Below are 24,374 nucleotides of genomic sequence, written 5' to 3'. Positions count from 1 at the left end.
GGCACAGAGCACATATTTGAAAGCCACTGAATAATCTGTTGAGAAAGGCATGTGCTCTATCCTGCTCAGGGGGAGTGTGAGATAAAGTTGGAATGGCAGGTTGGAATTAAGAGCATGGAATACAGACTTCACTTTAGGGGGATGATGGCCTTCCTGACTGTTCATCATCCACAATCTCCTGCTTCTGGTCTTTCCCACCCTTCTGAGATCAGTTTAAGTGCCACCTTCTACATGAATCTTTTCCTGACCCATCTAGCCACGAGTGCCTTCCTCTGACCCCCAATTACGTTGTGTATACTTACATACATACACACTATACGTATCTTAGTAAGACTAAATAAAGCTGTTAGGGGAGGGACTGTTTTCATTTTTGTCTTTATACATCCTTAATCCTAGCATACAGCCTGAAATATAATAGGCACTTTAAAATGCCTGTTATGTCATTATTTTATATTGATATTATTACATATTATTTTTAAAACGCTTGCTGGCTGACTGAATGGAAAACCACTAAATTTTTTTGAGGCCATCAAAGTGATGACATTAGGAATAATAGGGAAGGGAAAAAGGTAAGAGAACTTGGAGATAAAATCTACTGGACGTGGTGACTGAATGAATTGAGGGTGAAGGGGAAAAGTTAAAGACAAATCTGGCATCACTGACAAAAATAGATATGACAAAGGAGCTGGTTTGGGGTGAAGGTGAGGAAAGGAGAAATACAACTGGTTTTGGATCTGATGAATTGGAAATGATGGTGGGAAAGTCAAATTCAGTTGTCCTGTTGAAAAACGCAAGACTAGGACTACAGGCTGGAATGACAGATGTGACTTGGAGGAGAGTAAATGTGACTGCCTATGGATATATATGGTAGCTCTGAGAACATAAGGTATCACTAAAAGGGAAGGGGGGGAGAAGGAGGAAAAAGCAGATGGGGAAAGAGATGAGAATTTAAATCAAAGCATTTGGAAATGTTCATTCAAATCAAAAGACAAGTGAAGGACAGTCAGCAAAGCCTATAGAAGAGATACATCAAGAGATAAAGAATAGGCATACCATGGTATTATGGAAGCCAAGAGAGTAAAATTTCACTAAAAATGGGATGACAATAATGTGGAAAGAGTTTTCATGACTTCATGTGTTTAAGGGTTATCATATTTCCTGTCTTCTCAATGGATGAGGAAGGTAGAGAATTTGGAACTGAAAATAAAAAAATTTCAAGAAAAATTAAATGCATACACACAAAGAATGGGGTGACAAGTATCAAATACTAAAGATAAGTAATGAAAAATGATGATGAGGGAAAACCATTTAACTGCCAATTAGGAGTCAAGGAAGCAATTTCAGTAGTATGGAGAGGGCAAGTCAAATTGAAAAGGTTTAGCTAATGTAGACTACTTTAGAGATGTACTTAAGCTAAGAGGAGGAGAAACAGAAAAATATCTCTAAGAATTAACAGTCTTGGCAAATTGGCAAAGATGATTTAAACCAGACATAGTTAACTCTGGGGTGGGATGGAAGCATTGCGGGGCTATAGGAAGATAGGAATATTAATACACTTTTGGTAGAGCTGTTAAACGGGTTCAAGCAATTTCAGAGAACAATTTAGAATTAGGAAAAATGTAACTAAAATGTTCCTACTTTGAACAAGAGATCCCACTGTTAGGCATATGCAACATAAACAATAATAGTGAATATTTATATGGTGCCTTAATGTTTACAAAGTGCTTTACGTTTATTGTCTTATTTTGAGCGTCACAACAACTCTGTGAGACAGACGTTTTATTTCCATAATCCTATACTGATGAAGAAACTGAGTATCACAGAGGAAAAGTTGATTTGCCCAGGGTCTGCCAGTTTGCCTGAGGTAAGATGTGAGCCCAAATCTTCCTTGATTGAGTGCTCTATTCCCCACTCCATGCCGCATCCTATTCCAAGAGGGTCAAAGTCAGACAGAAAGTCCCTTGTGGATCCTGTATGAGATATACATCTCTATATCAAAATATTCATGGTAGCACTTTTTGTGGTAGCAAAGAGCTGTAAATAGTGTAAGTGCTTACTGATTGGGGAACGGATGAACCTAATGTGGTATGTGAATGTAACTGAGTATTATTAGACTGTAAGAAATTATAAATATAGAGAATACAGGAAAATGTGTAAAATTCTACAGAGTAAAATAAGCAGAACGTTTATAACAATGTAAATGACAGTAATAAGAAACTTGAATGTTCTGTAATTATAAACAAGGAGAAAATTCAACACTTTCCATTCTTTGTAGAGGTAGAGACTCATGGGTGTGGAATGTAAAATACACTCTCAAAGACCAGTCAGTCAGTCAACATGCATTCATTTAGTGCTTACTTAGTGCCAGGCATTGTGCTACAGGGAGGAGCATACAAAGAATGCAACAAAAAAAAGTTTCAGCTCTCAAGGATAAACTAGAAATAATTAATAGAGGGAAGGCACTAGCACAAAGGGGGATTAGAAGGGGCTTCTTGTAGACAGTAGGACTTTAGCTGGAATTTGAAGGAAGTCAGCGGACGGTAGGAGGCAGAGAAGAAGGGGGAGAGCATTGCAGAATGGGAGACAGACAGTGAAAATGCAAGGTCAGGAGATGGTTAAAGAAACAGCATGGAAGCCAGTGTCATTGGATCACAGAGTATATAAAGGAGATTAAGGTTTAAGAAGAATGAAAAATTAGAAAGGAACCAGGTTATAAATAACTTTCAAAGCCAAACAGGAATTTTTATTTGATCCTGGAAGTGATAGGAAGGCACTGGAGTTTATTGAATTGGGGGGCAGGGAGAAAGGGTGACATGATCAGATCTGTACTTTAGAAAAATCAATTTATTAGCTGACTAGAGGAAGGACTGGAGTGAGGAGAGACATGAAGCAAGGAGACTAACCAGCAGACTAATGCAACAGTCAAGGGGTGAGATGAGGACTTGCATCAGTACGATGGCAGTATCAGAGGAAAGAAGCGGGTGTAAATGAAAAAAAGGACTTGGAAGTTGACTCGATAGGGAGGTGAGGGACAGTGAGGAATCAAATGTAAGAATTAGGTTGTGAGCCTAGACGTCTGGGAGAATGGTGGTATCATTAACAGTAACAGGGAAATTAGGAAGAGGTGAAAACTTAGGGTGGTGGACAATGAGTTGAATTCTGAATATGTTGTATTTAAAATGCATAAAACACAACTAAAGAGACAACTGGAAATCAGGAGAGAGCTGAATAAACAGATCTGAGAATTATCTGCACATATATAACTGAATCCCTGAGGAGCTAATAATATTACAAGGGCAGAGAATGAAAGAGGGACTGAGGTGTCAAGGACTCAAGGTGTCCTTGAGGGGACACCTATAGTTAGTAGGCATGACCTAGACCTAGTAAAGCGACAGAAGGAGTATCACAAAAAACTAGAGAGAAAGCAGTATCAAGAGGAAGGGAGTCACTGACAATGAAAAAAGGCTGCAGAGGGGTCAAGAAGAATGAAGATTGAGAAGAGGTCATTAGACTTGGAGATTAAGGGTAAAAAAATCTTTTTTGGTAGGCTAGGGGAGACCTATTTGTAGTCAGAACAAGAGACAGATAAGAGTCTGAAAATGTGTGTTTGAGGGAGGATGCCTAATGAAACAAAGAATTAGAGAAATCTAGCCTTGGAGAACATGAGGGAATTTTTTTGTTTTTTAAGATCGGAGTAAAGTAGAGAATGGAAGAAAAAGAGAAATATTGAAACAAAGGAAGCTGTAGCAGTTCCTACAAGATAGTCTCAATCTCTATAAATGAAAGAGAAATGGGGGTAGGTAGGGGGATTTGAGGCCTCAAGTGGTTTAGAACAGTTAACAGCAAAATATTGATAAGAAGCCAAAAAGAAAAGAAGTGCAGAATAGTAGTAAGGTATAGTGCAGCAAATATATGAGGAGTATATGTAAGAAAAGGCACTGGCAAGACAAGAGCACACAGATGTTCAAGGGGGTAAGGGATTTTAATGCAGGGCTTCTTGAACTTTTTCCACTTGTCACCCCTTCAGTACTTCCTTAACTGTGTGGGTTACGCCATATGGGGTCTTAAACCTAGTTTAAGAAGCGCTGTCTAAGGGGGTAGTAAGTGCATCATGGAAATGATTAGTGGGTCTCTGGCCTGGATAGGGAGATAAGTGAAGTCTCTAGACTGAACAGAAATGAAGAAATGAGGAACTCGGAAGACACAGAAAGACTAGAGAATAAAACAAAAACAAGCGTTCAGGAGCATAACAAATAAAAATAACGTGGAGGCTGTGGTTAGAGAAGGGAATGATATCTTGGGAGTGACATGCTGATCATCAGGTCCAAGATATGGTTAAGCTAGGTGGAAGAAATGAAATTAAGGAGGTTAAAGGCTCAGAACATCAGAAGAGAACCATTAACATGGATGTTGTAGTCAAAAAGAAAAACTGCACGCAATAGATCTAGAGAGGAAGCTTAAATTAGATGATGAAAGAGCAGATTACTTAAAAGTAAAAATTGAGGCATATACCTTTTAGGCATGGCCAAGGTGGAAATTTGTTTTGCTGGATGTTCGTTGTTGTTCAACTGGAGAAAGTGTAACCAATTTAAACTTAAGACTCTGATCAACAAAATGACTAATTGTGATTCTAGAAGATCAAGGATGAAGAACAGTATTCATTACCAGACAGAAAGAATGGTGATATATCCAGCGTACAGGCTGAGACATTTGTATTTTGGACATGGCCAATGTCAGAATGTGTTTTGCTTGACTATGCTTTTTTTATTCCCAATAAGGAGAGAGGATTTATTTTAAAAGGAAAGAACGGTGGAGTCAGATTTTGAAGGGTTTTAAATGCCAGAAAAATTTTAATTTTATCCTAGAGGCAAAACAAGAGCCACTGAAGTTTCTTAATGAGAGTGATATGGTCCTAAAAGGTAGGGACTATTTCATATTTATATTTCTATCACCTAACACATGGTAAGTATTTAATAAGTGCTTGTTGATTGACTGAAGTTGCAAAGAGTAGATTCAGTCTTCTGTAATGAAAAATCTACTAACAAGTAAATGTATTCAAGAGTATGCCTCAATAGAGACCTTTAAGCAAAAGACAAATGAGCACTTACTGGAGATATTGTGAAGAGGATTCCTATTTAGATGTAGGTTGCGGTAAATGGCCTTTTAACAATCATGTTTTGTGGTTTATAACCTAGTCAAGGGATATTAAGAGATGAAACGAAATAAGCTACATCAAAAGAGTGAGCTCCCTGGAGCATGTGTTCAAGTACAGGTTGACTGACAACCTGCCAGAGATGCTATAGAATTATTTCTGTGCAAGGAGCTGATAATTTAAAGATCCGTTACTACTCAAATTAAGACTTATGTACGAGATTAATCTGTAATATTAGCTAAAATGCTTAGGAACAGAAGATATCAATCTTACAACTTACAGGTCATTTACTATGCAGATTTAAGTTATGACTACAGATCATTTTATCAATAATGTGATGACAGATTGAAATGATTAAAGTACTACTTCTTAGTCTAGGCTAGTCTTCAGACAAAACACATTGCTAGGCTAAACTTCAAGTCTTTCCAGCGTAATGGGACCTATGAGAGATTAGGCTCTGGTCAAGTAGTTTTCATATCTTAATAAGGCATTGGAATGGTAGTTCAGTGCAAGGAAAAGACATATATATATATACATACACACACACACATATAAAAGATAATACAATGCAACAAACTGTGTCAAATGAGGAACAGAGAAGTGTCTAATTTTTAACTATTATTTACTTTAGCTTTAACATTTGATTATGGATCAAGATAGTATTCCCTCCCTTGGAGTCAAGTTACTGGGTTAACTTGGGGGAGGTTAACTGGAACCACTTGGGGTAGATTCAAATGAAAACACACATCCTCGACTATCACAGGATTAGGACCATAGAAATGTGAATTGTTCCAGGTAGGAATGCCATCAGATTAAGAGACTGGTTGTACAAAATAATGATACGGTAGCAAAATGTCTGAGTCAAGTGCCAGTGCTTTAAATGAGAAGACAACAGCTAAGCAGAGATGAGCAATGTAGAATTATCATAACGAATTAAGAGACCAAGCATACTAAAAATTATTTTTCCTTTGTTGTATCTGATATTCAGTGTTTAGTTATTCACACATATAAACATACCTATGTATATTTTAAGTCAGTTATTGATTTTAAAAATTCCAGTAATTTCTGTAAATATTTTCCCTTATTCCATTTTAAGAAAAAATTAAGCGAAGACAATCAGTACATTCATCTTAAAGGATAATGTATACAATGTATACAACATTCTGCCCAAGAAGAAACCTTTGTACTTCTGCCAACAAGTATGTTTCATTGTTTCCTCATGCTGCTCTTAGTATTTCAATTTGTTATAATTGTTTTCATTTTAACGATCTTTCCATTTTACATAGTTGCAGTCGTGTATATTGTTCTCCTGCTTCTCTTTATTTGACTCTGTATCAGTTGATATTGATTTTCTTGTTTCTTTGCAATCCTAATGCTCAACACTTCTTATTGCATAATATATTACATGCAATCCTAATGCTCAACACTTCTTATTGCATAATATATTACATTAGATTGATAGATTAATGCATTAGTTCAGCCATTCCCCAATAAATGTGTGCCCATTTTGTTTCTGGTTCTTTGCAAACATAAAAGGTGCTGCTATGAATATCTTCACATATACCGGACCTTTATTTCTTTTACATGTCTGTAGGGCATATACCCTACAGTGGGAAAACTACTGAAGTCAAAGTTTAGTCACTTTTTAAAAAACCTGTAATTTCAAACAGGCATTCAGAAGGGTTGAATCAATTCATAGCCCTACAGACAAAAGGAATGACAGGTCCAACTCTGCCTGACTATTTGTTTTTTGGGGTTTTTTTTGTCATCTTTGCCAATTCGTATGGTATGACATAAAATCTCTTAGCTGCTTTAGTTTGCATTTCTTTAGCTATTAGTGATTTGGAGTATGTTTTTATATAGTCACTTATGATTTCCAATTCTTCTGGAAAGTATATGAACTGTCATATTCCTGATAATCTCCTGTTCTCTATCATATATAGGGAACACTGTTATATATTTGGGCCACTTCCATAAATATAATTTTATTATTTCTACCTGACAACATAAAAGCAAAATCCACTACAAACACATATAGTTAATCGGAACAGATTTCCATTGATGTTAAAAAAATTGTCTCACTCTGCTTTCTGGTCTTACCTTTCTATCAGGAGATGGACAGCACATTTCATCATTAGTTCTCTGGAATCTTGGTTAGTCATTGAAAAACAAAATCATCTATGCTTTTATCCGTGTTACTGATGAAAAATGATATAAGCACAGATGCCTTGGACACTCCACTGGAGACACTGAATAACTACTCTACCTATTTGACCAGTCCCAAATCTATCAGATCACACAACCATAAAGAGTTCAGTATGAAAGTATTCCATCAAGTTCATATACTATAACTTACTCACCAATTCTCCAATTTAAGGGCTACATCTCTGATTCTCACTGTTTGCCACCTCAAGAAAGAGCTACAAATATTTATGCACATCTTTAAGCTAGTTTTGTTTAGGACTAATCCCTTCCTTAATCTACCATCCTTCAAATTCCTTTTCCCATTTCTCTCTTATTTTCCTTTTGAATGAAATGTACTTTTGTACCAGAGAGAGTGCCTGTATATGTGTATTCTTCCTTCTTTTGACCAGTTCAGAAGAGAGCGAGATTCAAGGGTCAGCTACTCCCTGATACACCCTCCTTTGTTTGCTTAGGAGTTTAGTTGTGCATACTGATTATGTGAGAGAATTTTCCCTACTCTTCCTTCCCTCCACCCCCACTCAGGGAAATCCTCTTCCTTTTCCTTTCCTTGAAATCATCAAGACAAAACAGAATCACTCCTAGGCCTTGTCTAATTGGATTCCTTCTATGAATAATAGGGTTCAGAGGGATCATGTTTTATTTCCCCATATTAGAAGGTAAGCAATTTATCTTTGCTTGGTTCTCTATCTTGTTCATCTCTGTGTGTTTCTCTTCCATTTTACATTTGAACTTCAAAGTTTCTCCACAGCTCTGTTCTTTCCCCACCACCGTAGCCTGGATAAGTTGTTCTTGGCTGTAAACCTATATACTTTGCTCTCTGGGATATCATATTCCAAGTATTCCACTGCTAAATCATGCGTGATCCTGACTGGGGTTCCTCAGTATTTGAATTCTTTCTTTATGGCTGCCTAGTTTCTTTGACCTGGAAACTCTGGATTTTGGCTATGAAATACCTTGCAGTTTTCATTTTGGGGGTTTCTTTCAGGAGGTAAATGGATTTTTTTCCATTTCCATTTGTCCTCTGCTTCTAGAGATCCAAACAAGTTTCTTTCTTTTTTTATTTTCAAAGATTTCTTAAAATAGGATATCTAGCCTTTTATTTTGCTCATGGTATCAATGCAGTCCAATGACTGCTAAATTTTTTCCCCTTGATTATTTTTTTTAGGTAAGTCGGAATTTTGGTAAGATACTTTAGATTCTTTTATTTTTCTCCCAGCCTTTTGACCATGTTTTTAATATTTCTTGTCCCATGGAGTCACCAGCTTCTCTAATTTTCAGGGAGTTTTATTGCTTAGGCAAAGTTGTGCCAAGCTATTAGTTTCCTTTACAACTTCTTCTTCCATAGCTCTTATTTCTTTTCCAATTTTTTCCTTTCATAAAAAAATTTAACTTAAATTTTTAAAAATAATTTTTAATATTTTAAGTTTTAAAAACTCTTGCTTCATTATATCCCAGGAATTCTGGCTGAGTTTGTGCCCACGCTGAAGCACTCACTGTTTTGTCAATATTTTGGAGACATTCTCTTCTTGGCAATTGTATCTTAAGCATCTCCACACCTTAACAGCTCATTAAGTGGAGGAGGGAGGGGGGGGACAGGCGGTAAGGCAAGGGAATTGGGAATTAAGTGACTTGCTCAGTGTCACACAGCTAGTAAGTGTCTGAGGTTGGATTTGAACTCAACTCCTCTTGATTCCAGGGCGAATGCTCTATTCAATGTGCCACTGCCCATTCTTACAGCCTGCTTCTTGCCTCTGGACTTAATGTCAGCACTGGGCTCTGTAATATTTCTGGAAGAAAAGGTCTGGGCTGGTCCTACTGCTGCTTTCTTGGGAATACTGAGATCTGTGTTACTACAAGATCTGAGGGATACACTGGGGACCTGCTATATGCAGCGTTCCCAAAGTGCAGGACAGCTATACTGCTGTACCCCTGGTCTGAAACTCTGCAAGTTTCTGACTTCTAACAACTGGCCTAATTTAAGTCCAGAAAGTCCATCACTAGAAAGTTAACTACCAAGTAATTAAATAGAAATACAACTAATGAAGACTATCTCCTAAGGCATGGAGAAGGGGATGGTGATCAACAGGTTTCCAACACTCCTCCCACTGATAAAATCAAGAGTCCTTGAAATATTATATTAAAGCACTGATAATACTGAAGCAAAAATAATTTTCTCAATCATTAAATATAAATAGAGTAAGACAGAGGAATAAAAGGTAACCTAGGGTTCATTTACCCCTTACTACTTCAAATAAAATGGAAAAGTGCCCAGCAGTAAAAACACAAATAACAACAGGAAGAGAGATAAAAGAAGTCACAAGATAATTCTTACAGAAAAATAATTTAAGATCATTTCACTTCCTATACTCCCATTCTTGGAGAAGCCCTGTATTCCTTCTGGTGGTGGTAACATCAGTTTCAAAGTTAATCTCTTATCTAAGGCCAGGACCCCCATTCCCCAGAGCAGGTTTAGTGAATCAAACTTGCCCCACGCTTAAGTGGAAGATGAAGCTCAGAAAATCTGAGTCTGCTGCTGTTATCTAATGAGTGGGAGAGAAGAAAGAAGTCATGACAAGCATTCTGCAAAAAAAAGTACTGAGAGAAAGGTGAAGAGGCTCAAATGCAAAGACTTCTTGGAGTTTCCTCTCATCAGTATTTCAAAGAATCCTACAACTTCCCTTTCATGAGTTAGGCCTGTAATTCTGATCAGCCCCACTACTGTATCTCCAAGTGTCTAGCAAGTGGGAGGAACTTCATAAATACTTGTTGACTGACAATCTTAACAGGTTACCACCACCACCTGAAAGCCCAACCTATCTGAGAGAACAAACATCAAGAGTTGAGAGGGTATCTGTCCTACAATGCTAAAATCCATCTCAAAAGTAACTAATACAAATGGCTTTTCTTTAATACGGTTAAACTAAAGCCAAAAGCTATTTTCTGCAATTGAAAAAGACATTTTTCTTGTATAAAAAAGATAAAGCATGGAGATTCCCTCTCCCACTATTGCCTGACAGTTCTAGAAATGCTTGCTTTAGGATTGAGACAAGAAAATGAAATTTAAGATACATAAAATAGCGAAGAGCATACACTGGTTTTGGAGTTAAGAGGACCTGGGCTTGTATACTACCTCTGGTTTATTCTAATTGACACTCAGGTTCTTCAAAATAAGGACTGGAATTTCTGTAAGATTATAGAATAGTATAGTAAGAAAACCCCCAAGTACAAGCAAATATTGATTTCTTGCCTTTAGAGAGCCTAACAAGATTCAGGGTAGGCAATTCTGGGTTTGAGGCTCATGCTTCTTCATTATGGAATTGCCATTTCCCAATTTCTGTGATCCTTCATTGGTCCCTTTGTAAAGTCCACTCAGATTCTAAAGAGAGGACCAAGTATAATGAATTTTTATTTCTTCCTGCTCAAAGTCTTAAGGATTCTATTTGGTTTTGCCTCATCATTTTAAAACTGGACTTTTTCAACAGCCTCATAACAGCTTCCAATCTCTTTGCTCTACAATCTGTCCTCTACATGACTTCCAAATTGATAATACTATATACATATGACCAGTCATTTCCCTTTAAAAGAAACTTCACTGGCTCCCTCTTGCCTCTAAAATTCAAACTGTTGTACTTGGTATTTTAAAGTTCTTTGTAATCCACCTCTGATCTTATTCTCTAGGCTGATTTAAGATGGATTACACCATCCACCCTCTAGATACCAACAGACAATGCTTGCTGGCTCCCTCTCTGCCTTTACACGTTCTATGACTTGGCATGCCACCCTGCTTTACCTCTATAACTTGTAATCCCTAGATGCCTTTAAAATTCATCTCAAGTACTACCTTTCATATGAAGATTTTCCTGATATTCCCAGGTGTTTTGTGTTCTCTTTTCCTACTCTGGAAGTACTTTGTATATATTTTATATTTACTTCTCTATGAGAACATTGTATGACCCAGTAGAAGATAAGATCCTTGAAGGAAGGGTCTCTTTGAAATTGAAAAGTTCTGGGGAATTTTCTTTCACCACTTCTTGAAACATGGTGTCTATTACTATCCCCTGTTCCCCTCACCCCTAAGTTTTCTGGAATTTCAATAAACCTGAGATTGCTATATTGTGACCTATCTTTCAGATTTTTCTTTTCTGTGTGCGCGTGTGCGTGTGTGTGTGTGTTTTACTGGACCTAAAATAATTTTTTAAAAAAGATTATCAACTTGACAGATAAGCAAATATTAATACTTCTATGTATAAAGCAGAACAGAAAAATCAAAGTGTAGTAAACCATGTGTAGTTTTTTAAAACATATATATCAAATTTAACATAGTACCATTAACACTGCTCTGCTTGACTATGTTCTCTTCTGAATTACCACCTTCTTCAGCGTAGTTTACAAATGTTTAACATCTTTCTTTTTTTTGACACCGTCACTCATCGCTTCTCCCCAGTTCCAGGCATAATCCCTCCCATACCTCCCCCCAAAATGAATGATTCATCATCGTCAGTTTTCTGGAAGTGTGACTGATCAATACACTGTTCGGTGTTCTTAATTGTCAATTTGTATCCTTTGTCGTGAGCCTGTGATTTCATTGGAAGATGGGCTTTTAGTGAGGAATTCCCTTTACCAATGCAGATCAGGACCTGCTTTGCAACAGTGTTACCTAAGAAACCAACACATTAGAGAATTTGCTATGGTTTATAAAGCTAGTATATGTTAAGAAAGGAGAAGTGAACCCAGGTCTTCCTGACTATGAGGTTAGCTCTCCAGTCACTAAGCCATACTGACTCTTGTCTCTGTTTTCCAAGAGGTGTGCATAATAACAATGTCTTCAGTCTGTATTTCAGTTGTTGTGTATTGTATAAGGTTAACTTTTTCACTGTACTGCGCTTGCTACTGATTGCTTCTATGGAATATTGGTGGGATTTTCTACTGTATTCTTCACAATGGCCATTTTCTGTAATTCTTCTTTAAAAATTTTATTTAATAGAGTCTAATCATCATCTGAGTTCCTTGATTTTTTCCTACTCAGGCTTTTTAAAAAAAATCATCAATTTTGCTCAAGAGAGGCATGGGGCTGTTTACCTGAGGCTCTGGTTATCTGGCATGCACCCTGATATAATGGAATTAAGTTTGTAAAGGAAAGAGGCATCAAGGTTGAACTGAAAATTAGACTTGGGATTTCAGCTATCTCAGTTCAAGTTACAAGTTTCCTGTGTTGTTTGTTTTCTCACATGTTAAGATTAAGATAATACCTGCACTTATTTGTATAGTATTTTTATGAGTAATCACAAAGAAAGATAGCTCTGTGGCTCTAAAGTACTACAGAAATGTGTTCCAAATGAAGAATTGCAGAGAAGCTGCTTTATGCAACTTCATCAGACATCATCAGAGAAATGACTGAAAAAAAGGTCTGACCCATCAAATGGCAGAAGCGATGTATATGATAGATAGGTACAGCCTGCGCACTCCATTAGTATCCACGTAATGTCAAGTAAACTAAAAAAAGTTTCATATCATCTTGGGTGAATACCTGCTATGTATGATTTACAGGACAACAGTCACACAGGATGGGTTGTAATCTGCATCACAGAAGGACATACCTATGTAGTTGAGATCATAGAATTAGTCTAATCATTCCGGAAAGCCACTTGGAATTGTGTTCAAAAGGTCATAATATTGTGCATATCATCTCTGACCCAGCATATACCATAAGGCCCTGAAGACATGAAAGAGGACAATGACCCACGTATACAAAAAAGTTTTATGGCACTTTTTGGTAGTAGCAAGGAACTAAGGGGAGTGCTCATGAATAGTGGAATGGTTGAACAAACTATGATATGTGAATATAACAGAAGAAATAACAAAAGGAATGATTTCAGAAAAACCCAGGAAGATATATGAATTGATACAGAGTAAAATGAAAAGAATCAGAAGGATACAACAAAAACAATAGAAAGGAAAAACAGCGAGAGACTTGAGACTCTGATCAATGTAATGATAAATAATGACTGTAGAGCAGGGCTTCTTAAACCTTCTCCACTTACAACACTCTTAGTGCTTCGCTTCTTAAACTGTTGGGATCGCAATCCCACTGTTTCAGAAGCGCTGTTTCTAGAGGCCCAATGATAAACCTTTGATACCAAATTCTAAAAGAAGTGATGGATTAAAAATGCAGAATAAGACACAGATTTCTGAATACAGCCAATCTGAAAATTTATTTTGCTTGAATATCCATCTTTCTTAGTAAGATTTATATCCCCAACTTGAAAGGAAGATGAGGTTCAAACATGCATATATTGGCTCAACATGAATAAAAGTTTTCTAAACATAGGAACTGTCCCAAAATGGAAGGGGCTGCTGTGTGTGTGCATGTGTGTGTGTGTGCGCACGTGCGCGCGTGTGTGTGTGTGTGTGTGTGTGTGTGTGGGTGTGTGTTAGAGAAACAATAAAGGCTATGAGAATTATAAACAGGTTTAATGACTAGGGTAGGAATTGGACTATTATCACCTATGAGGTCCTTTACAACTTTAAAATCTTAGTATTTGATGATTTTAAAATTAAGGAACTGAATAAGATTAAGTTAAACTAACAGGGTCAATGATTTATACTTTACCACTGTATTATCAAGATAGAGGCACATAGAAAGGCCTCAAATATCTGGTAACTGGTGGATAAAAAAGTCCCTAAATCATTACCCTTCCCTCCCTCTCCTTAATACAGATGTAAGAAGCTCTGGTTTATTTGTATGTGAAAAATTTTAAAATCTCACACAAAACTGTAGTTCTGGTCAAAAATGCCTTTATGGAATCTGTAACCTTGTTCTGATTTATTTTTAGATGCATTAAAATAACAGATTCTGGTGGGAGAAAAAGTAGCTGGTGTTAGGCAGCTACAGTTAAATAGCTAAAAATTGACTCTAAAAATGTAAAAATTAACAACTACTGCATTTACCTGGATCCAATCTTTGCTCTTAACAACCAATCCTCCACACTAGTACCAAAATGGTATTTCTAAAGCACAAGTCTGACCATACAACTTCTTTGTTCAAGATGATTCAGTGTCTCATCACTTGCCTTTACAATAAAATAATATTTTTAAAATTTTTTTTTAATTTTTATTTACTCTTCACTTTGGCATTTGGAGACATTTACCATCTGGCTCTTGCCTATCTTTCCTGGCTGATCATATATTACTCCCCTCAAGTGCTTCTCAAGTCCACCCCAAATACCATAGTTCTTGTTTCCTAATACTCTTCAGCCTTTGTGCCTTTGCAGTTTATATACCATACTCTCCCTCATCACACAAGCCTTCTGAAATACTTGCCTCCTTTCAAATCACAGCTCATGAGATGGTTGCTGATTTCCACCAACCTTGCCTGATCACTATAGTTTTTGTTTGTATATTCTGTATCTGTTTATCCTATTTCCTGAGTAGAATGTAAATTCCTTGAGGGTAAAGTCTGCCTCACTTCTATATTTGTTTCTCCAGTGCCTGGGTACAATTTTGAACATATTAAGTAATCACATAAAAATTACCACACGGTTCCAAAAATCAAGGAGGTAGTAATGTAATTGAAAAGGAAAAATTTGAGCAAACTTGGCATGCTCCAGAAGACCACCTTACTGAATTCAAATGCAAATGTTTTGTATATGTAGTCTCCCCTGATAAAATGTAAGCTCTCAGAGGGAAGAGGCTGGTTCATAATTGCTTTGTGTGTAGCCAGCACACAGCACAGTGCCTGACGCAAAATAGATTTAGGTGTTTGCTGATTTTGGTTGTCCAATTCACTTGAAATACAGACACCATGAAATTAAGTAGTGAGTACCATCTAGCACTACCTGTGGGACTATGGGCAAATGCCTTAACTTTCTTGGGCTGCTTCTTCTGTAAAATGAGATGACTGCACTAAGTCTCCTCTGAAATTCCTTCCAGTTCTAGCTCTATAACCCTTGAGAGATATATAGTCAATTCAGGGCAGGAGTAGGAATGAGAAGTTGAGAGGATAAGGAAAGGCTTCAGGTAGGTGGTGTATAAGCTAAGGTTTAAAGAAAACTCAAGATTCTAGGAGGAACAGGTGATGCAGCCCAATCATGAGGGGCAGCCTCTGCAAAGGAAATAGGAAATGAAATACCATGTCTGAAGAACAGCATGAGTGTCAGTTTGGCTGCAATGTAAAGTGCGTGAAGGGAATTATGATGAGGTACAGCCTGGTTGAGAAAGGCTTGAAATGTTAAAATAGTCTGTATTTGTTCCTGAACGTAATAGGGAGGTTGTGAACCATGGCATGGTCTATGTGAATGGAAAGAAGGTAATGGATTTTCTGGAGGAAGATTTAGCAACTGATGTGACACAGGCATAAAGGAGAATGAAGAGTCAAGGATGACCCTAAGATTACGAACCCAAATGTCTATAGAGAGATGCCCTCAACAGAAATCTGCCAGTCAGTCACTAACCATGTTCAAGCACCTGCTATGTGCCAATCACTGAGCTAAGGGCAAGGGATACAAAGATAGACAAGAAGAAAGCCCCTGTACTCAAGGAGCTCATATCCTAATAGGGGAGATGATGAAAAGTTATGCACAAACATTTTATGTAGGACAAATAGGACATAATTAACAGAGAGCAGGTACTAGAATTAAGGGGAATCAGAAAAGGCTTCCTACTGAAGGCAAGATTTTAGCTGGGATCTGAAGGAAACTAGGGGACTCTAGAGGTGGAGATGAGGAGATAAGCATCCCAGGCATGGGGACAGCCAGAGAAATGCCTGGAGTTGAGAGGTAGAGTGTCTTGTTCCTAGAAAAACAAGGAAGCCAGGGCCAGACTCCACTGAAAAGAAGTGGAGGGAATGAGTAAGATGCAAAAAGACTGAAAAGGTGGGAGGTGGGGAGAAGATACATTATGAAAGACTTTGAATGCTAAGCAGGGATTTTACATTTGATCCTGGAAGTGATAGGAAGCTTTTTGGAGTAGGAGGATGACAACAAGTTTGTGTACTTGTGCTTTAAGAAAATCACTTTGGTGGCTGAATGGAAGATGGACTGGAGTGAGGAGAGATTTTTTTGTGGCTGGCAGACTAACCAGCAGCTGCTGCAAGGTTTGAGGAAGTGAAGACCTGAAGCAGTATTAGAAGAGAGAAGGGGCATTATCAAGAGATGCTACAAAGGTTAAATAATCAAGCCTGGGATGGTAGTGCCTTTATATATAGCAATACAAAAGTTTGGAAGGAGGAGGATTTAGCATGAAAGAAAGTTGAGTTCAGTTTTGGACAAGATGAATTTAAGATTTCTACAAGGTATCCAGGACCAGGTGTCCAATCAAAGTAGGAAAATCTGAAAGAAGGATGGATTTGGGGAAATTATAATCAGTTCTGTTTTGGACTTGTTGCATTTGAGATGCCCATAGGATATGTACTTTTCAATGTCCAATTATTCATCTCTACAAGTCATTTGGAGCTCAGTAGAAAGACTAAGGTTATTTATGTGTGGTTATCAGTTAGACTTTCAAATTCAAGGAACTATCAGTGAAACTACAAATAGCCACTGGTAGGATTTAATAGTAATGTGAGAATTAGTCTCAGATTTTTACTTGCAAAGAAGTATTTAGCAAGTGATTACAAGCTGTGAGATATTTGTTAGAGCAGAATTATTTATTAATATTAAGAGCATCTTAATTATTACTCAGTGTATAGTAAACTTTAACCTGTAATGTAAAGGTCATCTATTACTGATTTTTCCAATCCTTTCTCTGTCAAGATGTTACTGAAGCATAGTTTTACTGAGAGATGCAAAACTATTGTCTAGTTTTATTAGCTTATTTTAATTCATTATTTGGTACTACTCTGGTTGTTGTAATGTAATGCTGTACTTTAATGTGCAATTTTCATCACTAGATTGAAAAAAAACAGTTGTGTTTATTATTCACATAATAATTTTTGGGTCCAACCTGGACCCCAAAATTTTTTTTACTCTGCTGCATACCTAGCCATAGTGTTTCTTTTTTTCACCATAAATATCTTTATTAAATGTGAAAATACATTGGCATAAAAACAGTACTCACATTTGCAGACATGTCTGAGACCCAGTTCATTGTGTTTTAGGTTCCTTTACTTTTTTTATATAAAACATTCAAAAATCTTAAGATGTATTAAGTTAGTCATCTCACTCAAACAGCTGAAGTACAGCTTTAGGGTAGTAGTATCTCGAACTTATAGTAAGAAAGATCACCAGTTCTAGGCGCAATATATTAGTTAGTCTTACATACCCTTTATAAAATTAGCCAATATTACCTCTGCTACTGACAATCTTGAACGACCTTTTACTGCATCTCCCTTGCAAATAAATGTGTCCTGCTACAGACAACAGTGAGCAATGTCAGCAAAGTGGACCTTAGCAGTAGCCACTTTGGTCAGTGTGAACTTTCATCTCTTTGGCCATGTGGATTTTTTTTTATTATCATACCAAACTATTCTATGTAACAACTACATGAAAGCACAAGCACTCTGTCAATAAAAGACAACAGTCACAGTACATTACAGAAAATTATTCTTTAGCAATCCTTGCACAAGAGTATGTTCAATGCTTATCTTTGCCCATTTGAGTTCACCAGGCAGCCATTTGACTTGGAAAATAAAATTCTACCCTTATTCCTATTTCTTTCATTCCTGGACACTACAGAAACCAGAAGCAGTCGAGATCTGTTCGGGTACTAGCATTCACTCTGGGTATGTTAAGGTAGCAAGGACAAATTTTTATCTGAATCAAATTTGTTCTTAGAGAGCTGGGTTAGAAACATGACGGACAGTGGCTAAGTGAGGTCTGGTCTATTGTATTTGTTTCTACAACACTCACTCTCTCTCTCTCACCATAAGAATTTCCAACTGTTATGTATTTTAGGAGGCACGAGAAAGAAATGAGAAGAAATTTAATCCTGACATAATTTGTAGAAGTATATAATAGTGACTAATCAAGATGTAGCACAGCAGGAAGCTAAGTTCACAGGTCACATGGGTATATCTCAAAACACTAGTTGCAAAAATGCTGCTCAAGGGATCATTATTTGCAAACTTGCTTTACTTATAAGGTATGTGTTCATAACAAAGTGCTACATACATACTGTGTTTGCAGCAAGTCAAATTCAGGCTGAAGCCAAATGTGAAGTCCATAGTGTCACTAAACAAGTCAGCACTACCTCAAGCTTTGCAGTGCTTAGCTTGCAATGAGGGTACACTATTAATTTTCTCAAAGACAATGCTTAAATTTGAAACTATGCTACAAGGGCCACAAAACCATGCATTCTCTTTAGCAAAGTACCAGTAGGCTGTATCCCAGAGATAAAAAAAAAAAAGAACCTATATGTACAAGAATATTTAGCGCATCCCTTTTAACAGCAGGAAAGAATTGGAAATTAAGGGGATGTTCATCAACTAGGGAATGACCGAACAAGTTGCTGTATATGATTATGATGAAATAATATTGTGGTATAAGAAATGATAAACAGGACACTAGAAAAAACCTGGAAAGATTTACGTGAACTGATGTAAAGTGAAACGAGCAGAACCAGGAGAACACGGTACACAGTGACAGCAACAACGTATTATGATCAATGTGAATGACTTAGCTATTCTTGGCAATACAATGATCCAAGACAATTCTGAAGGACTGATGATGAAAAATGCTATTCATCTCCAGAGAAAGAACTGACTGAGTCTAAATGCTGTCAAAGCACACTTATAACAACTTCCTTGGGCTCTCAAAAGCTACGACAGCACAGCTCAACCTTCAGCAAGTTCGGCCATGTTTGTAAAAAGGCTTGCATCTGACTGAGTGAAGCCATGGTCTGTCATCCAAGACGCGGTCTGGCTAGGTTCTGAAAGTCTAACTGCCATAAAGTTGAATTTTATTTGGCCACAGAAATTCCTAATGGTCTAAGGAAAAGAGGGGCTGGGATCTGTATTGGTGGTAGGAGTGCTCCCAATGATGAAGTCATCAAACTTTCAATGTAAACTGAAAAAAAAAATTCATGTCTACTTAGAAAAAAATACTCACATTTTCACAGACACAACAAACCAATTATTTGGAGAATTGGCAAAACATTGTATTTAAGTTAATTATAAACGGTATGGAACATGATCATCATTATCTTCTGATTGACAATGACAATGTTTTGCTAATTCTGAAAATCACTGGTCTGTTGTGTGTATGTAAATGTAAGCTTCTGGGCTCTAGAGTAGTTATTCTTCAAGGTCTTTTGGAACTGAGTCTTTAGAGTTTCACTATTTCAGAAGATTATTATTTTCTAGATTCTTTATTGCTTTAAGCTTACCTTAATAAACGGGATTTAAAACTCACTTTCACCATATAGTCAAGAGGGCAAATAGATCTAATACAATGGCCAAGTTCTCCAAAGTTCTCCTACTTTATAATTATACGGTTAACAGCTAACACTATATAGTGATTTAGGATCTGCAGAGTGATCTTCTTATTTCATTCTCACAGCTCTGTGAGGTGAGTGTTAGTATTCTCTCTATTTTACAGACAAGCATACCGGGGCTGAGAGGTTAAATGACCGGTGTGCCCAGGACCACACAGCTATTTAGTTATTTGAAGGTACAATTTAAACTCAAGTTGACAGCTCTATTCATGTAGTGCACACAGTTTTTATAAATTTGTTGGGGAGTATGCTCAAAAATGTTTGGAAACCATGAGTTTGTAACCCTGAGAAGTTAACTGACTTGTGACTTGCCCAGGGTCACAAAACCAGTATAAGTCAGGGGTGGGGCTTGAACAGAAGTCTGCCTGGCTCCTCTAAGGTCACCTCTGCTGCTTCTAATTACAGAGAAAGATAAATGAAAAAAGATAAAAGGAAATAATTTTACCTAACAATAAAGCCCAAATAAAGTATAAACATTAGTGATATTTACAATAAACATATGAATAAAAGCAATGTAAAATGATTTCTATCAGAATATGTACATTTGCATAGTTTACATTTTGGTGATTGTTCTGTAGATCTGGGTATTTTAGTTTCTTTGTGATGTTGTCTCTCTCTCTCCCCAACAACCACCCTGACAGTTTAGTTAAGGTGGTATCTAATAAGTTTTATGAGTCTGGGTTTTTTAACATATCTATTTTCTTAAATGGGCCATATGTCAGTATGTTTAGGGAGATGTCAGGAACAAACAATCCGGCATCTGAAAATATTAAAAGCAACTAAAGGGGGAAAAAAGCTTTTGACCAAATAATTTTAACATTCTTCATTCAACCAATCTTGCAGTAATGAAAAATATTTTCAGCATAGTTAGTACATTATTTAAGTAGTTTTCACTTTTTAAATACTATTAGCTATCTTTAAAGTTGTTTTATAGTAAAATGTTACAGAAGGACAGAATTAAAGTCTAGAAAAACCAAGCTGTTCAATCTATTCCACAACTTTTAAATGTATTTCCACTTTAAGAAAGTCAGAAAACACACTGCTGAGTTTTTAGAAACAGCTTAAATAAATGTACTGTGATCCACTATTTTCCCAGGTTAAAAATTAAAAGTCATATTTTTGCTTGGTGTAAAAATTAAGTACATATTCCAACACAGCTACTGAGGAGAGGAAGAGGAGAGGGTGATAGTGGGGAAAGGACAGAGTCCCAAATGACAACTTCCTATCCCTCTTTAAAAAAGGAAACTCAAACCAAGCAAACAGCAGTTCACAGGAATCGTACTATTTACACAAGACAGAAAATTACAAGCTATACGTGTGCAATAGAAACACTGGAAATTGTTTTAGAAGCAGTCAAGATTTCAAGACAGTCCACTGGTGTTATATCTTATTTTGTTATATGCCAGGACATTAAATATTCTGGGAGAGACAAAAAGGATGAATATTAATACAGGAATTAGGGTCAAGGGTCCTTGGTTAAAACATTTACCAAGAGCTATAGCTAAGCTACAATTTTATTTAAACATTTTAAAAATTATTGTAGTCTGTGGCTCCATTTCTCATTTTTGAAAACAGCAAATTATAAATGTAAAAATACTTTGGTTTTATTCTTTTAATTAAGTATCTCAAAGACTTTAGATATTTAATACTTGGTCTTTCTGGTAATGACACAAACTTAAGTTTTCTATACCGTGCTAGTGATTCCTAACTTTATTTTGTGGAGGGTGGAATCAATCTACTGAGCTAGCTTATTTCCTGAAGAATTAACAATATTTTTCTACATTCTTCTGAAATAGAAACATTTCAGTACTGCCAGTACAGTTGAACTCTTAAAAAAAAAGTAAAAGCAAAAAAAATAAAAAAATAAAAAAAAGTAAAAGCTTTAATTTCGGAAGACTGAGTTTATCATATTATATTGTGGAAATAATAAAAAAAATTTAAAATAGCAATTAAATCTATCCATGAACAAACTTGCTTATCTACTTTCATTCTCTCAAATTCTTAAGTCCTTTTTTTGGCAGGGGATAACTTCTCTCCTATTTTTACTGATATTTTGATGCTATCACATAATCTCAGAATTAGAAGTGAATTTGGAGATCAATCTAATACAATGTACCTGGGAACAAGAATCCCCCCTTCCAAAAATGCCTGAGACAAGTAGTCATTGTTGGTCAGCTTGAAGATTTCCCATTATGGGAACTCGTTACTTATTGAAGAGGTCCACTCTAATATGTATAGCTTCTTAATAATTCGTAATAGTTAGGTAAAATTTCCCTTAGAGACAAAATTAGCCTGTCTTCAACTTCCATCCATTGTTTCTAGGGCTTTTCTTTATCTCAATTTGTTGGCTTAATGCAAACTATTCTTACTTAAGAACTCAAAGCAGCCTTCAACAATATCCTTTCCTCCCCTATCTTAGTCACAAGATTTTTCTATAGTTACTTAAATTTACATCAGCAAGTCTGATTGCATTTAAGTCTCTGCTTCCTTAGTGCTCGCCACAGATGTCATCTAGAGTGGTTTTCAAAAACACGTCCAAACACAACATGGTCATGGAAATATAAATATATAACCTTCAGTAAAATTCAAGAATCTCTTTAGTTCTGTGGAATGACATCAAATTTTTATTTTCCCTCATCCATTCATGTATAGAACTAATATACCATAAACATTCAGTCAAAATTCTTTTGGTATAGATAAAAGATGGCAGATGCTTTCAGTATAGTTCCTTGCCCATAGCAGACATTCAAATAAATACTCATTATTCAACAAGATAAGCTTCATATTTCAAAAGATAAAGGAATTTAAGTTTAAACTTAGGTCAGATTTGCATCCAAAAGTCTCTAATATAAATTAAACTATTATTGGGCTAAACCATGACATTCCCTTACAAAGATATATTAAGTAATGGCTTAGATGAAAATATCAATAGATAAGGGCCATGGCCATCCTTCAAGTATTAGAACAAATTTTTGGAACTCTGGATATGTTAAATTTCAACTTTCCTTTGAAGCCAAATATTCCCTAATGTTAAATCACTGGAATTTTGGAGAGCACACCAAGGGCCACAATCAGCCTTCATACTGTTGCAGATGACAAAGTTATAGATGACAAGGCCAAATCATGGTGCTAAATGTCACAAACAGAATTTCCTGAAATTATTTTGATCATTTTAACTAGAACTGAATGTCCAAATTAAAAAGAAAAATATATGCAACTACTGATTCTGACACAAACTTTTTTTCAAGGAATATTTATGGAAAATTAAATATATTTCATACCTTGTGCAAGCATGTTAAATTCCAAGAACAGTGCTATGTGATAAAGCTCCATTGCTTCTTCAGCCCTAGTCAAATTTGGCTTTCCTGCTACGAGAGCCTGAACTTCACTCAGACTCCCCACAGAAGGGCTGCAGTGCAAAACTGAGAGATCAACTACATCAGTATACATACAGTTTAATATAACTTTAGCATATTTTTTTGGTATGATGGACTCATCTAGTATAATTCTAGTGGGAGTCCGCAACGTTCGGTCTGTAATTTCTTCACCAGTCCGTATCCTCCTTTGTAATAAATTTCGAAAAAATGGAGATCGTGCTGAAATAACAGCCTTGTGAGCTCTAAGTTCTTCATCTAAACAGTTCTGATTTCCAACAAAAGCTTCGACTAGTTCAGAGTCTGACGAAAAACTGAGGACAACATCATAGTAACACATATAATCAAATAGTCCACGCATATCTACATCAAGGGAATTTGGTGTTCCAAATTCTTCAGTGAGCTGCACTAGTATGTCAACATTCTGAAATCTTGAATCCTCCACTCCAAATTCTCCTGTGTAAAGATAGTGTAACAAGGCAGAGAACATGGGCATATCTATACCTGCTGTATTTATGTCCATTATTATCTCTGCTCCATACTCTGGGGAGGAAGAAAGCAGGGTCTTAAAAAACGGACACCTTGCAGCTAAAATGGCCCGGTGCACAGGAAAGCAAGTTTCTTGAAATATTAAGTCTACATCTGTACAATACTTGTACTCATAAAGATCAGCCATATCTTTTTGCAGTGTTCGAGCTTCTGGTCGGGCCAAGCTGGCTTGCAGAGAAAGCTCCTTTAAGGCTGATGTTCCCTCGTATTCTTCCACTAATGCATTGACATCTCTTACATCCCACCCTGAGAGGAGTTCTCGCATCTGCTTAGCGTGGTCAGCAGAGCGGCTAGATTTCCGACGTTTAATAAATTTCTTCTTGAGGGTGGCAAGGCCAGAGGTTTTCTTTTTCTTGTCTTGTGGCTTTTCATGGCCATGGTCAAGACTATATAATTTTGATTCACATCCATAGCCTTGATGAGAATAGGATGATGTTCCTAAAGCAGAAAATGAATAATTAATGAAAGCTGTCCTTCCCCGTTCTTTTCCAATATAACCTTATTTTCAATAGTCTTTCCAATTGTTAACTTCTTTCATGACAGAATTCACATCACCTTTATTTAAAGCAATTTAAAAAATTTTTTTAAAAAAGGAAACCAAATCTTCATTTTGGTAGTAGCATAGCGGCCTTTTTGGGGGGAGAATGTATAATTCACTCTAATAATTT

The 24,374-nt window shown here is 36.5% G+C and overlaps 1 protein-coding gene across 1 annotated transcript in view; it reads right to left on the bottom strand.

Moving 5' to 3' along the window:
• The window catches only part of BTBD7 (BTB domain containing 7), a 58,878-nt gene that overhangs the window by 29,481 nt on the left and 5,023 nt on the right, over window positions 1–24,374 (bottom strand). Inside the window, exon 2 of the mRNA XM_072623081.1 lies at window positions 23,065–24,144. Within this exon, the coding sequence (XP_072479182.1) occupies window positions 23,065–24,144 (1,080 nt within the window). The remainder of the gene's footprint in view (window positions 1–23,064; window positions 24,145–24,374) is intronic.

The sequence above is a fragment of the Notamacropus eugenii genome, chromosome 7 (assembly GCF_028372415.1).
Source record: "Notamacropus eugenii isolate mMacEug1 chromosome 7, mMacEug1.pri_v2, whole genome shotgun sequence".
Taxonomy (NCBI): Eukaryota; Metazoa; Chordata; class Mammalia; order Diprotodontia; family Macropodidae; genus Notamacropus; species Notamacropus eugenii.
The sequence above is the reverse complement of the archived record's forward strand: the minus strand, read 5'-3'. Positions and strand labels throughout refer to the sequence as shown.